The sequence below is a fragment of the Anolis carolinensis genome, chromosome 4 (assembly GCF_035594765.1).
Source record: "Anolis carolinensis isolate JA03-04 chromosome 4, rAnoCar3.1.pri, whole genome shotgun sequence".
Taxonomy (NCBI): Eukaryota; Metazoa; Chordata; class Lepidosauria; order Squamata; family Dactyloidae; genus Anolis; species Anolis carolinensis.
In genome coordinates, this window is record NC_085844.1 from 140,749,378 (window position 1) to 140,765,120 (window position 15,743).

At 40.4% G+C, this 15,743-nt stretch overlaps 1 protein-coding gene across 2 annotated transcripts; it reads left to right on the plus strand.

Moving 5' to 3' along the window:
* The first annotated feature begins 4 nt into the window (after positions 1 to 4).
* On the plus strand, positions 5 to 15,703 carry fastkd3 (FAST kinase domains 3). 2 transcript variants are annotated; one of them, XM_003220074.4, is made up of 7 exons: positions 5 to 148; positions 4,612 to 6,081; positions 10,123 to 10,208; positions 11,347 to 11,521; positions 13,774 to 13,843; positions 14,662 to 14,776; positions 15,406 to 15,703. In XM_003220074.4, exons 2-7 carry the CDS (start codon positions 4,638 to 4,640, stop codon positions 15,502 to 15,504), a joined length of 1,989 nt encoding a protein of 662 aa, XP_003220122.1. In that variant the 5' UTR covers positions 5 to 148; positions 4,612 to 4,637; the 3' UTR covers positions 15,505 to 15,703. The 2 variants fall into 2 exon arrangements, with proteins under 2 accessions (XP_003220122.1, XP_008107312.1); XM_008109105.3 differs by having other exon boundaries at positions 119 to 259.
* Positions 15,704 to 15,743: the final 40 nt, after the last annotated feature.

Here is a 15,743-nt window from a genome sequence, read left to right on the forward strand (position 1 = left end):
GTGGGCGGGGGAACGAAAGGGTTTTGCAGCCAATCAATCGCAGCCTATCAAAGAGTTAGGCTAAGAATGTAAAGAGAAATCTGATTGGGTCTCCCGTTCTGGTGGGCGGGACTCCAAGGTGGCGGCGTGGTAGACAAGGAAGGCCAAGGTAAAACTGGCGGAGAATATGGGAAAAGAGCGCGAAGGGGGTGCTGGTGGGGAGCAACAAAATTCTTATGTTGGGTGTCCTTCTAAGGGCTACCATCTACTTCTACAACAGGTAGGGTAGCCTTGCTGTACGGAAACTGGGTTTAGTGCATGGTTGATTTGGAGGACTACGGAGCAGCAGAAGGGCCAAACTTCCTCAGACTTGTTTACATTGTAGCCAATAGGACTACAGTACAGAGTCATTCTATAGGGCAGCTGAGGAGCAAGGAATAATGGTGATATATGCCAAGACACAAATAATAAAGTAGGATATTGCAGTGAATGTATTCCTGTCCCCTGCTGGTCCAATAAAACCGGATTATTTTCCGTTTGCATAGCCCAAGGATGCAGACAGGGCTCTTGAAGAACTGAGAGCCACCAGAGAAGGTTGAGAGGAGACATGATAGCCATGTAAATATCTGAAAGGATGTCATAAGGAAACATGCTTGTTTCCTCCTGCATATGACTCAGAATATCAAGGCACAAAATCCTGCTTTGAACTGGGTTATCTCAGTCCACACTGCCATATAATCCAGTTCAAATCAGATAATGTGGGATTTTATTCAGCTGTGTGTAAGAGGCCTAAGGGCCCTTCCAGTCAGGCCCTATATCCCATGATCTGATCCCAGGTTTTCTACTTTAAACTGAATTATATGAGTCCACACTGCCAGATAATCTGGGATAAACAGAAAACCTGTGATCAGATCCTGGGATATACGGCCTGTCTAGAAGGGTCCTAGGACTCAGAGCAATAGGTTCAAATTACAGAAAAGGATATTCCAATTGAACATTATGAAGAACTTCCTGACTTTATCAGCTGTTCAACGATGGAACTCTCTGCCTTGGAGTGTGGTAGAAGCTCCTTCCTTGGAGGCTTTTAATCAGAGGCTGGATGGCCATCTGTCAGGGGTGCTTTGTGCTTTTCCTGCATGGCAGGGGGTTGGGCTAGATGGCCCTTGTGATCTCTTTCAATTTTATGATATATATATATATATATATATGTAATCAGTTTATTTTTATACCCCGCCAACCATCTCCCCGAAGGGACTCGGGGTGGCTTACAAGCGGGACCAGGCCCAGAATATACAACAAAATGCACCAACTAAAATCACAGTTAAAAATATAATATTTTAGCAGTTCAATTAAAACACAATTAAAAACAACAAAATATACAAGCATTATTCTAACTATATCAAATCTAACTCAGCAATCAGCAACCGGAAATACAAATATGGAATCTATCTGTATAGATTGAGCATCACTTATCCGGAAATCCAAAACTCTGCATGAGTAGCTGAGATAGTTTGATGCACGTAATTATATAAAGTGTTATATATACAATTAACATGTGATGAGTATAAGGTACATATAAAACAGAATGGCTTTCTTGTTTAGTCTTTCATCCCTTCTCCATTCCACGTCTCATTCACAACTCTCCTGCTGCATGGAGGAAGTTCTTTTCATGTCTTTTCCCCCCTCAAATAGGACTTTCTGGGATTGTTGTAAATGTGTTTCTCCAACTGGTGAAAGAAGGAAAAGGGGATTTTTGCAATTGGAATTTAAAGGCAGAGTACTTCTGAAGAAATGCAGAACACTTCACTTCTATGAAAAGAAATAGCTTCTATTTGGGAGGTGGGATTGAGATAAGAAGCAATGTGGTGTAATGCCTTGAGGTTGAACTGTGACTCAAGAGTCTAGGGTTAGATTCCCTGCTAAGCTATGGTAACCACTGGGAAACCTTGGGCAAGTCTCTGGCTAAATCTGCACTGCCATATAATCCAGTTTCTGAATCCAGATTATCTGATTTGAACTGGATTACATGAGTCTGTACTGCTATATAATCCAGTTAAAATCCAGATACTCTGGATTCCGAAACTGGATTATATGGCAGTGTAAATGGGGCCTCACTCCACCGCAGAAGAAAGTAAAAGCAAGCCCCTTCTGAAAAAATAGGTTGACAAAAAAACATTCTGAATTCCGTTTGAGGAGATAAAGCGGTGTATAAATAAATATAATGATAAATAATAATAATTGCCATAAACAAGAAACAACTTAAAGGTATATAATAGCAACAAACCTGAGACAAAGATAGGTATCAGGTTACCCATACACTGAATTCATACTTGACTCATATATGACAGAAAAGCATATCCGATCCTTCCTCCCCAAATTCTCTGTTTCCTGGCTACAATCCAGAATCCCTGTACAAAAGAGATTAAATTCAGCAAGCTATATTCTGTCTTGTTTTAATAATAATAATAAAACTTTATTTATATACCGCCCTATCTCCCAGATGGGACTCAGGGCGGTTTACAGTCATAAAAGCAACACAACATTACATAACGACATAACACACATTATTAAACAAGGTAAAATAATACAATTATAACAATAAATCACACTTACATGACCAGATCAAGGGCGCGGGAACCATAAACCCAATATATTAAAATGTATCATTTTAGGCTAGGGAAATTTTGTGCAATATATTCAGGTCCAGAAATCGGCGGTATTCCAATGTAATTACTCAAAAACCTGCCGACACCACCAGGTCTTCAGTTCCTTACGGAAATAGGATAATGTAGGGGATTGCCTGATTTCTTTTGGCAGTGCATTCCAGAGCCGGGGGGCCACTGCCGAGAAGGCTCGTTCCCTCGTCCCCACCAGCCGCACTTGAGACCGTGGTGGGAGCGCGAGAAGAGCCTCCCCGGATGATCTCAAGGTCCCCACTGGCTCATAGGGGGAGATGCGATCACGGAGATAGGTATCTCCCCCTATGAGCCAGTGCGGACCTTGAGATCATCCGGGGATGATCATTGTGTTTTGCACAATTTCTTTTGACAATTGTTTATTATTGTGTGTTCTGGTGATCTTCAACATCTCCTAGCCTAGAGCAATGTTATTCAGAGTAGTGGCCTGTGGACCAATGCCAATTCATTGAATACTTGTCCGTGGCAAATTTCCAGTGAAGAAAGAAATAGTTGTAGGCAATATGATAAATATGGTGCCATTTCCATATGGTGTCCAGGTCCTGAACCGGTGCTTGGCCGCTGTGTCGGACTGGATGAGGGCCAATAAATTGAAATTGAATCCAGACAAGACAGAGGTCCTCATGGTCAGTCGGAAGGCCGATCAGGGTACTGGGTTACAGCCTGTGCTGGATGGGGTCACACTCCCCCTGAAGGCGCAGGTTCGCAGTCTGGGGGTGATCCTAGACTCATCGTTGAGCCTGGAGCCCCAGGTCTCAGCGTTGGCTAGGGGAGCCTTCGCACAGTTAAAACTTGTGCACCAGCTGCAACCGTACCTTTGGAAGCCGGACTTGGCCACGGTGGTCCACGCTCTCGTTACATCCCGTTTAGACTACTGCAACACACTTTACGTGGGGCTGCCTTTGAAGACTGTTCGGAAGCTTCAATTAGTCCAATGGGAGGCTGCCAGGTTAATAACTGGAGCAGCGTTCAGGGAGAGTACTACTCCTCTGTTACGCCAGCTCCACTGGCTGCCGATTAGCTACCGAGCACAATTCAAGGTGCTGGCTTTAGCCTATAAAGCTCTAAACGGTTCCGGCCCAGCTTATCTGTCCGAACGTGTCTCGTGCTACAACCCACCTTGAAGCTTAAGATCATCAGATGAGGCCCTGCTCGCAGTCTCGTCAGCCTCACAGGTGCGGCTGGCGGGGACGAAAGACAGGGCCTTTTCAGTAGTGGCTCCCCGCCTATGGAACGCCCTCCCCATTGAAGTCGGGCAGGCTCCCTCCCTCCTATCTTTCCATAGGAAGGTTAAAACTTGGTTGTGGGGCCAGGCTTTCGAATAAGAATCAGCAGCATTAATTATTATTATGTACGCTGGAACTCAATTGACAGACCCAGTCTTTTAAACTTGAACACGCCTATCTGTATTTTATAATGCGTTTTATGAATGTCTTATGTAAGTTAATTTTTTAACTGATTTATAATGTATTGTACAGTTTTTATATGTATGTTTTATTGTAAGCCGCCCTGAGTCCCCTGTTGGGTGAGAAGGGCGGGATATAAATATTGTAATAAATAAATAAATAAAGTTCCTGGCACAATGGGAAAACAGTCTGATGATCTGCCACATCAGATTGCTAAGGGAACACCAAATGTGGGAGGATAAAGAAGTGTGCAGAAGCTGTACTGAAGTTTATTTACCTAATTGCTGGAAATCATATTCAGCTATCCCCTCTTCTGTTCAAGCTTTTTTTTTTTTTAAACACACATTTTTGACAAGCACCCTTCTGACATGAAGGTGAGAAGAAGTTGGTGGTTTGTTTCTGTGGCCTACCCATTTTGTTTTCAGAGAATTGTATTGAAGCCGTGCTCCTTGGTCTTTCTTCTCAAGTTGCTTTTTTATTTTAAAATATTGCTATTGGTGATATTGGCTTTTGGTTATTTTTTCTTTCAGAGGGCAACGTTCACAGCTAATATGAGATGGCTTTGACAAATTTCAGATGTTTCCAGGCATGTACTTCCAGAATTCAGGCATGCAGACAACTACTCACTGGAAGCAGAGGCTCGATCCACTTCATCCAGCCAATTAGCTCACCCAGGTTCTGCTTCTGTAGTTCTTCAGAGCTGCAAACAGTATGTTCAGAGACTGGTTTTCTGCTCCCTGGTTACAGAAATTACCATATGGAACTGGGAAACCATCTCAGCTCTGTTATAATAAGAACCGTACAGCTGCATGAAGAGGCAGGCAACCATTTACAATATAATAACAAATGGGCAGATGAGCAGATATTTTTGAAGCAACTCAACCAATTATCTTCGTACAAAGACATTTCTAAACTTTTAAGCTCATTAGAAAGCTTATCAGACACAATGGTGGCAGCTACTCTTCAACGACTGTGTGATGTTCAACTGGAGGACAACGTACTGAAGAATCCTGAGGAGGTCATGGAAGACGAAGTTTTCAGGTCCCTTTGCTTCCAGCTGCAACAACAATCACAGAATCTTTCAGATTCCGGGCTTGTAAATGCACTAAATGCCCTGATAAAGTTGCGTGTGGACCCCTGGAGCACCCTGATGGTTCGCTTAGTATCAGAGAGCCAGGAGCGTCTAGATAAGAACCAGATGAGTATTGAAAATTTGTGTGTTCTTGCAGAAAGCGTATTTAGCCTGGAAGGTTCAGGCTGTGCTATGTTCGAAGAAATTATGGATCAAATTCAAAGTGCAATCCGTGAGGACTGGAAAGTCAATGAAATTGCCATGGTCTACAGAGTTTTGCAGCTAGGCATAGGGGAAAGGGGGAAATACCAGGACTTACTAAACAAAATGAATAATATCACTGTAACTCAAGTTTCTCAGTTCAACCCCAGACAAACATGTACTGTATTAAATGCTCTGGTTGTTCTTGATCAAACCCAAGCCCTTCCCCTTGTGATAAAACTTTGTAAGCATTCGATACGGCATATCCCCCACTTTACAGATGATGAGCTAGTTAACGTACTGGAGGCTTTTATTCATTTTGGACACAATGATCAGTTTTTTACTGAAGCTCTGGAAAGGCATGTTACCAAATGTGCCTTCACTATGCATCCCAGCACACACACTAAAGTCATGCAGTACTGTAGCAAGAAGCACATCCTCTCCAAAGCCATTTTCAATGTGGTGGCTGAAAGTTTTGTCTACAACACTGACAACTTCACGACAACTCAGATAGCTGAGCTGGTTGTCCCATTTGGAAAACTCAACTATTTACCGCCATCTGCTCCATCTTTTTTCCGAAAGCTCGAAATAATACTCAGTACAAGATTTGTTCAATTTCAGCCTCATGTGCTCTTGAACCTTCTTCATTCCTGCACGCTTCTTGAACGCTATCCACTAAATTTTCTGGCAAAAGTATTTAATCCCTATTTTCTGCAGCAGTTACAAAGTAAGTGCATTCTATTTCTGTTACAACTTTTTTTTGCAATTGTTTTTAGAGTTTGTTTCTGGTATTTCCTTAAAAAGATCAACATGTTGATACATTTCAAGAAAGTAGTTTTCATCTGCTTCAGTATAAAAAAGAAGGGAAAAACTAGATTTCAAAATTTTCAAGCATAGGTAAGATCTAATAGTTTAGTTCAGCTTTTGTGAACTGCTGACTACTTCTTTGCATAGCTGTATCCTAGGTGGGTAAACATGTATATGCATATGAGTTGAATGTAAAACATAATAGAAATGCAAAATCTGATAGCATGGTGATGGGGTGATAGATCTTAAAGCTGATCACAACATGTTTTTCAAAGCATGGTGAGCAGTAAGTTGAAATCTTAATAATGAAGGTAAAGGTGAAGGGTTTCCCCTGACATTAAGTCTAGTCGTGTCTGACTCTGGGGGTTGGTGCTCATCTCCATTTCTAAGCCAAAGAACCAGTGTTGTTCGTAGACGTCTCCAAGGTCATGTGGCCAACATGACTGCATGGAGCACCGTTATCATCCCACCAGAAGCCGTACCTATTGATCTAAGCACATTTGCATGTATTTTAACTGCTACCGTGTTTTTCCGAAAATAAGACAGTGTCCTATATTAATTTTTGATCCCAAAGATGCACTAGGTCTTATTTCAGGGGATGTCTTATCTTTCCATGAAGAAGAATTCACATTTATTGAATTTATTTATTGAATTTATTTATTTATTGAATTGCATTTTATATTTTATATTGCTGCTGTAGTCCCCCCCACCAATGAAGTCAACTGAATTGTACTTGGTGGTTGATTGATATTATTACTGCTGTATTAACTCTTGTTTTATTGTCTTACTGTGTTTTATTTTTTTTATATTGTTCAATGTATTTATGCTGTTGTTTTTGTAAATTGTGCTGGTCGGGCCTTGCCCCATGTGAGCTGCCCCGAGTCCCCGTGGGGAGATGGTGGCGGGGTATAAATAAAGTTTTATTATTTATTATTATTATTGTTGAACAAAAAATGAACATTATATGTTGTACAGCAGTTGTCATCATAAACCAGCATAACCAGACAAACTGTGAATCATATCAAGAATTTCTTGTTATTACCATTATTTCCATGTACAACACTCTATGGTATGTACATTTACCAATCCTGCATACTCTGGTGTTCTGTTTGGCGGGCATGTTTCCAAACAAAAACTTCGCTAGGTCTTACTTTCAGGGGAGACCCTATATTTAGCAATTCAGCAAAACCTCTACTAGGTCTTATTTTCTGGGGATGTCTTATTTTCGGGGAAACAGGCTAGGTTGGCAGAAGCTGGGGCTAACAGCGGAAGCTCACCCCACTCCCTGGATTTGAACCACCGACCTTTTGGTCAGCAAGTTCAGCAGCTCAGCGGTTTAACCCGAGATGCCACCAGGTGGTTTTGTAACTTCTGACAAAAGTTTTTCAGGTCTATTGGGTTCACTAATCTCATTTGTTTCCTGTTTCCACAGTATGTTCAAGAGCATACCATTCACAGATATAGGTGTTATACAGTACTCGGATGGGGATGCAAAATTACAGTTAGGGGAAAAAAAGGTTCACACATTACCTTAGAACTCAGAAATACGTACTGTTCCCAGGAATGCATGCTCTGCCGAAAGCAGACTTTTCTAGAAGTCTGAAATGAAAGCTTGAATTTAGTACATATAGTCTACCTCTTATCAGTAACTTGTACACATGCAAGAGCAGCTTATATTATGCAAGTCCCTTTTCAAATACAGTATGGAGGATGTTCATGTTTGACCAGTGTATGTGCAATGAAGCGGCCATCTATTCAAACTTCCCCTAATAGTTGGAAATTTTTGAATTGATCTTTTCTCTGTTCAGACATTTTTTTAATAAATGGAGATTTTTGAATGTACCCCATTCTGTCTATGGCCCCCAATCTTATCTTAAATTTTTTGTTCTGCAATAGCAATCTTGAGATTAGTAACAAAGTATCCTGGGAAATGGAAGTGTTCCATTTCTAATATCATATTGTTTCGATTTATTCTATCACTTAGAGATAGTCTTGTTTGACCTATAAATCCTGTAGAGCGGTATTGCTGAGAAAGACATTTCTGACATTGAAATAGGAAGAAATAAATGCACCTTTGATGTTGTAGGTAACATTATTAGGGCCCTTGATGTGGAGTCTGGTTTTGTTAAGGAGATTATGATGACCTTGAAAACAGTTTGTCTGTTCTTCCTGTTACTTTTTCCTTGCAAAGTGCAATCTCAAGGGAGCTCTGACAGCTTGTACAGTGATGGTGGGAAACTTTTGTCCCTCATTTTTTCAGACCACAACTCTCATCAGCCTCACCTAGCATGAGCATGGCAAGGGACTGTGAAAGATAATAAATCTGAATATCTAGAGAAGTGGTTGTAAGGCACATTGTCATTTCATACAAAATAGGGCCTAGGCCCCTGTGTTTCTTCATTGCTCTATAGCAGCATTTCTTAACCTGGGGGCTGGGACTCTAGGGGTGAGTTGTGAGGAGGGTTTCAGAGGGGTCGCCAAATACCATTAGAAAACACATATTTCTGATGGTCTTAGGAACCTCTTTGGCAGAGAAGGCTAAAGAGCTCTCCACCCGTACTTCACTTCTTTATTGGAAATAGACAGCAAATCCTCCCACCAAAAGCTGCAGGTTTGGTTCAATTCCATTGTTGGTGGAGTTCAAAGTGCTTTTTGATTGTAGGTTAAGTATAAATCCCAGCAATTACAACTCCTAAATGAAAAAAAATCAACCCCCAACCCCACCCATATTCAAATTTGGGCAAATTAAGTATTTGTGCCAAATTCGGTCCAGTGTATAAAAATCCATCCTGTACATTAGATATTTACATTATGATTCATAACAGTAGTAAAATTACAGTTATGAAGTAGGAACGAAAATAATTTCATGGTTGGGGGTCACAGCACTAGGAAGGTTGAGAACCACTGCTGTATAGAAACTGAGGATGCATCTTAGAATATGCCCTAAAATCTGAAGGCAGAGATTATAGGGCAGAGAAACTAATGCAAAAAGGTTTTAGCGTTAGAAGAGAACCCCTGATCTGGAACATCTTGAATCCTGTTTGAAAGATCTGGGAAGCTGATACAGCAAAATAGCTATGACACAAAGCTGTGAATAGAACTGTTTCAATTTGAACCTTGGTTCTCCCTTGATTTCACCAAGTTGCTTCAGTGAAAACCAATTTCATCAACCCATAGCTAAAATGTGAGGGATAACAGTACTTAATTTTGCATGACATTGACCCCTTATTACAGTTCCTCATGTTGTGGTGACCCCTAACCATGAAATTATTTTCGTTGCTACTTCATAACTGTGATTTTGCTACTGTTATGAATCATAATGTAAATATCTGATATGCAGGATGCACAATGATGACTCAGAGGTTGGTTACCTTTGGTTCTCCATCTACTGTGGACAGCAATTCAGTACTTCTGGGGATGGCGGAAATTGTTGGGAGGATTATACTTTTTTATCCTTGGGATACAAAGTGTGAAGTGCTTTAAATTCTTAAAAGCACTATACAAGTGATTCATCTTCCTTTGACTGCAGGAGGATACTGTAAATGTCAGCAGTGCTTCAGCTTTGTGAAAGGAAGGAATTAGGCATTTAGGAGAAATACCCATTCATACTAACTTCTTTTTATACTTACATCCATTAAAAGACATATCCTAGTTAAATGAGTCCATCTTGCAAGGTAGGAGTTCATACTGGGGATTAGAAATGGGATGTGGCAATGGGGAATTGGTCTTGTAATTGCTATGACCAAAGTGAGGTAGTTACCTTTGGTTACCCTTCATATTGTAAATGATGTAATAGGTTTGAGAGTGAGCTATCTCTCTCTTACCTTCATGTTAGATATGGTTTTATATTTCTGTAAAGTGCTTTAAAGCTGCTCTATTTCTTGGGACAATAGTTTACATTTCTTTTTTTAAAACTAACAAAATCTATCTTGATGTGTCTGTGTGATTCTTTGTATTTCAGCCAAAGAACCTCACATGAAGAAGCTAGTTCTTTCGCAACTGACCCAGATGTTTCTAACTGTTATACTGGAGTGCCCATCTTATGACGTAGGATACAAATGCTGTTTTTTGTTTTTGCTTATGTCTGATTCTATGCATGTTTCCTCAAATTGATAATATTACCTTATTATACAAGCAGTTTACTAATGCTACATATTAGTATTCAGAATTAGCAGTAATAATAATGATTATCACTGGTAAATTAAGCTGAAATCATGTGCTCTCTTAGTTCCAGGATATGCCAAATCGCCATTGATATCTTCAGTTGATGTCCCTTTTCAGTTTGGAATACAAATGAGAGCTTTTTTTCCATAAACATTCCCAGAAATAAATCAATGGGAGGCAAAATAAAAAAAACATGGCACATAGATGTGTACCCCACAATTTCCCACGGTTAAATATGGTCTCCTCAATATTCCCATTAGGCTTTCTCTGCACCTATTACTCTTTTAGCTCAACATTGTATCTGCACAGGGATGTTAATATTTGGCTGCTTCTCCTCTGGAATGAAGAAAAATAATTTCCACAGGTTTTTTTCCCTGCTGTATAAATAATATTTCTGTGCAGTTATCAACTGTACTCACACATCCTAATTTTGGAGAATTATTCAATACACATGAGATTTTAGTGTGAGAGACTAGGAATTGTGTACTTTTGTAATGGTTTCCAGCCAGCTTTTGTGAAAGATAGCACAGACAACAGCAGTCTTACACAACAAAACTGCTGTACACCTGCAGACTTGCACAGGTGACAGGTTTGACCTATAAAACATTTTGGCTGAGGGTCAAGTCGAGTAAATTTGTTTTTTGTGTAAGATTTTTGTTATGTAACAGTGCTGTTTTCCATGTAAAATGCAACAATCCTATTCAAAAAGCACATGTGGCTATCTCAATACAGTCTTGTGTGTTTGCGCAAAACTCCACAATTTTCATACAAAATATTTGTATGCAGAAGAAATTTTGAAACACATCAGTATATGTTAACACTGGGCGAAATTTGTGCAAAACCCTTGCTTCTATATTATTTTTCCCAACCATTTTTCCCTCCTTCCTAATGATAGGTTGCAATTAACTTGTCAAGTCCCCCCCCCCCCTCCCAACTCCTATACTGCTTGCTTACTTTTCCAAATTTGTTTTGCTGGAGGAGGCAAATTTACCTGTTTTTCTTCCTTCTTTTGTGTTAATAGGGTCCCAAGCTCCTTCCCAAATACCGAGTCAAGTCCTTTCTCACTCCAGGCCATTCCCTGGAGTCCTTGCCAGATGTGCACTTCTTCAGCAGAGTGAAGACTGGCTTGGTTGATCTCCTGGGAGCCCGGACTTATTTTGCCTCCCATGTGTTAACGCCATACTGTTATACTCTAGGTAAACAAAGCTTTGCTCATTTTTAGTAGGACTGTACTTAAGTTCTGGTGCATTTGCAGTATGTCTTGTTTGGGTACAAAATGGCATTGTGTTAATTCTAGAGAGGACAGAGTTTGTATACCTTAGTGTGGGACTTCTTAAACTTTTTCCACTTGTGACCCCTTTCTGTCTGAGAAATTTTTTTGCGACTGCAGGTATATACGTATATAAAATAAGCATAAACTCAAACATTTATTGATAGTAAATCAGCATTTTCAATTCTTGCTAAACAGACTGATTTTACTTTTCATACAGCTGAATCATTTTCTGCAGAATGCACTGTAAACATGCACAAGTTAACAGATTGGTGTAAATGTCTGAAACAGCCACTAGGTGGTATGTTACTGTTGCCAAATTTCACGTGACCCCAAAATTGAGCTAAGAGGACCTCATCTGGGGTTTGAACCACAGTTTAAGATGTAGTGCCTTAGTGGAATGAAAAACAAAACTTGAAGCTGCAGCAGTTCTTCCAAGCAATTATAGAGATTTATTTAGGCCTCAGTCCAAGTACACAGCAGGCAGGAAAATATATCTTCTTCCCAGCTTTCTGTCAGCCTGTCACTTGCCAGCTGCCCATCAGAGAAGAATATGGTCTTAAGGACATTTGGATCCACCACACCTATGTGTTTTGTGCCAATGTCAAGTTCAGCCATACATAGTGTATGAGCAATGGGTAGCCTATTGCTCTGAGGATAATTGTAACCCTTGGCCTGACTTTGAGTCATGCAAACACATCCTGCAAGCAGTCAGTTAAAGCTGTAGGCAAAAGCAATCCATTCTTCTCCCTAAGTTTGCTAGACATTGAAGAAAGTTTGCAGACGACACCAAACTGGGAGGGATAGCTAACACTCCAGAAGACAGGAGCAGAATTCAAAATGATCTTGACAGACTAGAGAGATGGGCCAAAACTAACAAAATGAAGTTCAACAGGAACAAATGCAAGATACTTCACTTCGGCAGAAAAAATGGAAATCAAAGATACAGAATGGGGGACGCCTGGCTTGACAGCAGTGTGTGCGAAAAAGACCTTGGAGTCCTCGTGGACAACAAGTTAAACATGAGCCAACAATGTGATGCGGCTGCTAAAAAAGCCAAGGGGATTCTGGCCTGCATCAATAGGGGAATAGCGTCTAGATCCAGGGAAGTCATGCTCCCCCTCTATTCTGCCTTGGTCAGACCACACCTGGAATACTGTGTCCAATTTTGGGCACCACAGTTGAAGGGAGATGTTGACAAGCTGGAAAGCGTCCAGAGGAGGGCGACTAAAATGATTAAGGGTCTGGAGAACAAGCCCTATGAGGAGCGGCTTAAAGAGCTGGGCATGTTTAGCCTGCAGAAGAGAAGGCTGAGAGGAGACATGATAGCCATGTACAAATATGTGAAGGGAAGTCATAGGGAAGAAGGAGCAAGCTTGTTTTCTGCTGCCCTGCAGACTAGGACACGGAACAATGGCTTCAAACTACAGGAAAGGAGATTCCACCTGAACATCAGGAAGAACTTCCTCACTGTGAGAGCTGTTCGACAGTGGAACTCTCTCCCCGGGGCCGTGGTCGAGGCTCCTTCCTTGAAGGCTTTTAAGCAGAGGCTGGATGGCCATCTGTCGGGGGTGCTTTGAATGCGATTTCCTGCTTCTTAGCAGGGGGTTGGACTAGATGGCCCATGTGGTCTCTTCCAACTCTACTATTCTATGATTCTATGAAAGTGAGGAGAGAGGAAGAGAAAGAAAAAGGAGTAATAGGAGAATAGGAACAGGAAGTGACAAACCTTACCACCTTGTGACCCCAGTAGTTATCATTCAAGATGATGAAATATTTAACAGATAAAATGTTCTCATGCTTTCCTGAAGGACAGACAATCCTTACCATCAGGAGAAAATCTCTTTTATGCCACCCAACACTTCCAATCTTACTTCCATTACCATCCATATGCAAACTGATTGATTTGGAAATAGCTTTAACTTATTAGCCATGTTAAAATAATGAAATGTCAGTGTTCTGTAATTTAAAGCAACAACAACTCTTCCAGTCTTTGCAATATAAATGTTTGCTGAGTCATTTCTAGTGTAGATGTACAATCCAGGAGTTTGTCTAGATACTCCCAGAGTTAGGCACAGGCAGGAAGAGAAATTCTGATGTGTCTGTGGCTTTAGCAGTAACATATGCAAGATATAATTACTGTCAAAAGAAATCTTACTTGTCCCTTTCTTGCACCAGATATTGAGATTAAACTCGATGCAGAAGGATTTGTGCTACCAGCTAACAGAAATGAAGATGTGCACCAAAGGTGAGGAAAATGAAATGGTTGGTGAATGCGGGTAGAAGTGGATATTAGTTCTGGAAAGCTGCTCAGTTGTCATGCTCCTCCCCATACTTTCCATTTAGAGTAGTTGAAAGGGTTTCTCTGCTTCTCTGGATTTTTCTCTTCCCATCTCTCCTCGTTCCACTTCCATTCGTTTTCCTAGCACTGTTGCCAGAGGAATAAACAAGCATGGCTCCTACCAGGGCAACTGGAGAAGTAAAGGAGTCACAGCCTTCATATACATAGGAGACTGGGGTATGTGAATAAATATAACTTTCTGCAGCAAATGGACAACAGCAGCAATAGATCAGAGAAAACGCATGCTCCATCTGTTCTGCTCATACTCTTGAGACCTGCTAGAAATCGCTGTTGTGTGACTGTTCTGTCATCAGATCCAACGTTTTTACTAAAATGAACAATTCTTTTCTCATGTATCCTTTTGCACAAGAATACTAAAAGTGCTTGCAGATACTCTGGACATAAGAGGATTGTTGCACATGTTGTCATTCTCTTGTGTACCCTTGGCCTATACCCTTTAGGTCTAAAATGTCCCATGCTGAACAACAGGGCTGTAAACTCATAGTTAAGGAGAATTAAGGGTTGGCTTCCCCTGCAAGATTCAAATGGTGTTTAAATGTTACTAGAATAACATGGAATTAAGCCTTGCAGAAATGTTAGCCAAACTATTTCAGAAAAGTATGGCCAGGTATCTGCATTGTCCCAGACATGTAATATCCTAAAAAGGAGAAATAAGAACTACATACTCTATTCTGTTTAATCATGTTTTGTATTTTAATTGGCAGAATAGCTCTCTGCATTGATGACCAAAAGAGATTTTGCACCAACAGTCACAATCTTTTGGGAAGAGAGGCTATTAAGCAAAGACACCTGCAGCTGCTTGGATATAATGTTGTGCAGGTAAGTCTTAAAATAATTTGTTCAAAAACAAATAGCTGTTGTGCCATTTGGAAAAAATCTAGGTTTATCTTCAGGGACAAGATGTTATACAACTTGTGTTATTAGAAGTACATGGGTGGGAAATGGATGGCCCATACACAGGGAAAATAAGTAGTAAATTATGCAATCCTGAATCAAGCCAATGGCTCATGTTGCTCCAGCATGTCAATATTATCAGATAGTGGCTCTCCAAGGTTTCAAACAGCAGACATTTTGCAGTTTAGTCTCAAGATGCTGTTGATTAAATCTGGGATCTTCTTCTAGCACAGTGGTTCTCAACCTGTGGCCCCCCAGGTATTTTGGTCTAACACTCCCAGAAATCCTAGCCAGTTTACTAGCTGTTAGGATTTCTGGGAGTTGAAGGCCAAAACATCTGGGGAAGCACAGATTGAGAACCACTGTGCTAGTAAAGCATGTGCTTCAGTGTTAAGATGTGCCATCTCCCTACAAATTTCCATTTATTTCAATTTGGCCTGCTTAGAGCCTATCTTTGTTTAGTAAAACTGCTTACATAAGAAGAAAATTATTATAATTAGACTTATTCCCTGAAATTTTATTTGTTTGTAACGGATTCTTCATTTAACTTTCAGATTCCATTTTTTGAGTTTCAGCAATTGCAGAACAGAGGTGACATACTGGAATATCTGCACAGAAAAGTCTTCCCCAGCTCATATAGACTTAGCTGGTGATGCAACAGCTGCTCAGATTTCTGCAGAAACGGTGGTTTATTTATTTTGAAAAGCTGTACTACATATGGGGATTACAGTTATCTTGATTTCTAGCTCTGTCTTTCAGTAATACACATGGGAATTATGCTACATTATGGTAAAATGCTACCAAATTTTCTGAGTATGAATAAAATGATTTTAAAAAAAATAAAATGGGAAACAGTAGCATTTTTTTCTTCAAAAACACAGAGGACTGCACC

What these genes read in the sequence shown, in the direction of transcription:
- fastkd3 (XM_003220074.4), top strand. Translation starts at nt 4,638, where the DNA reads ATGGCTTTGACAAATTTCAGATGTTTCCAGGCATGTACTTCCAGAATT. An exon ending in TTTTCTGCAGCAGTTACAAA is followed by an intron (nt 6,082 to 10,122) that starts GTAAGTGCATTC and finishes TTTGTATTTCAG; the next exon opens with CCAAAGAACCTCACATGAAG. An exon ending in AATGAAGATGTGCACCAAAG is followed by an intron (nt 13,844 to 14,661) that starts GTGAGGAAAATG and finishes TTTAATTGGCAG; the next exon opens with AATAGCTCTCTGCATTGATG.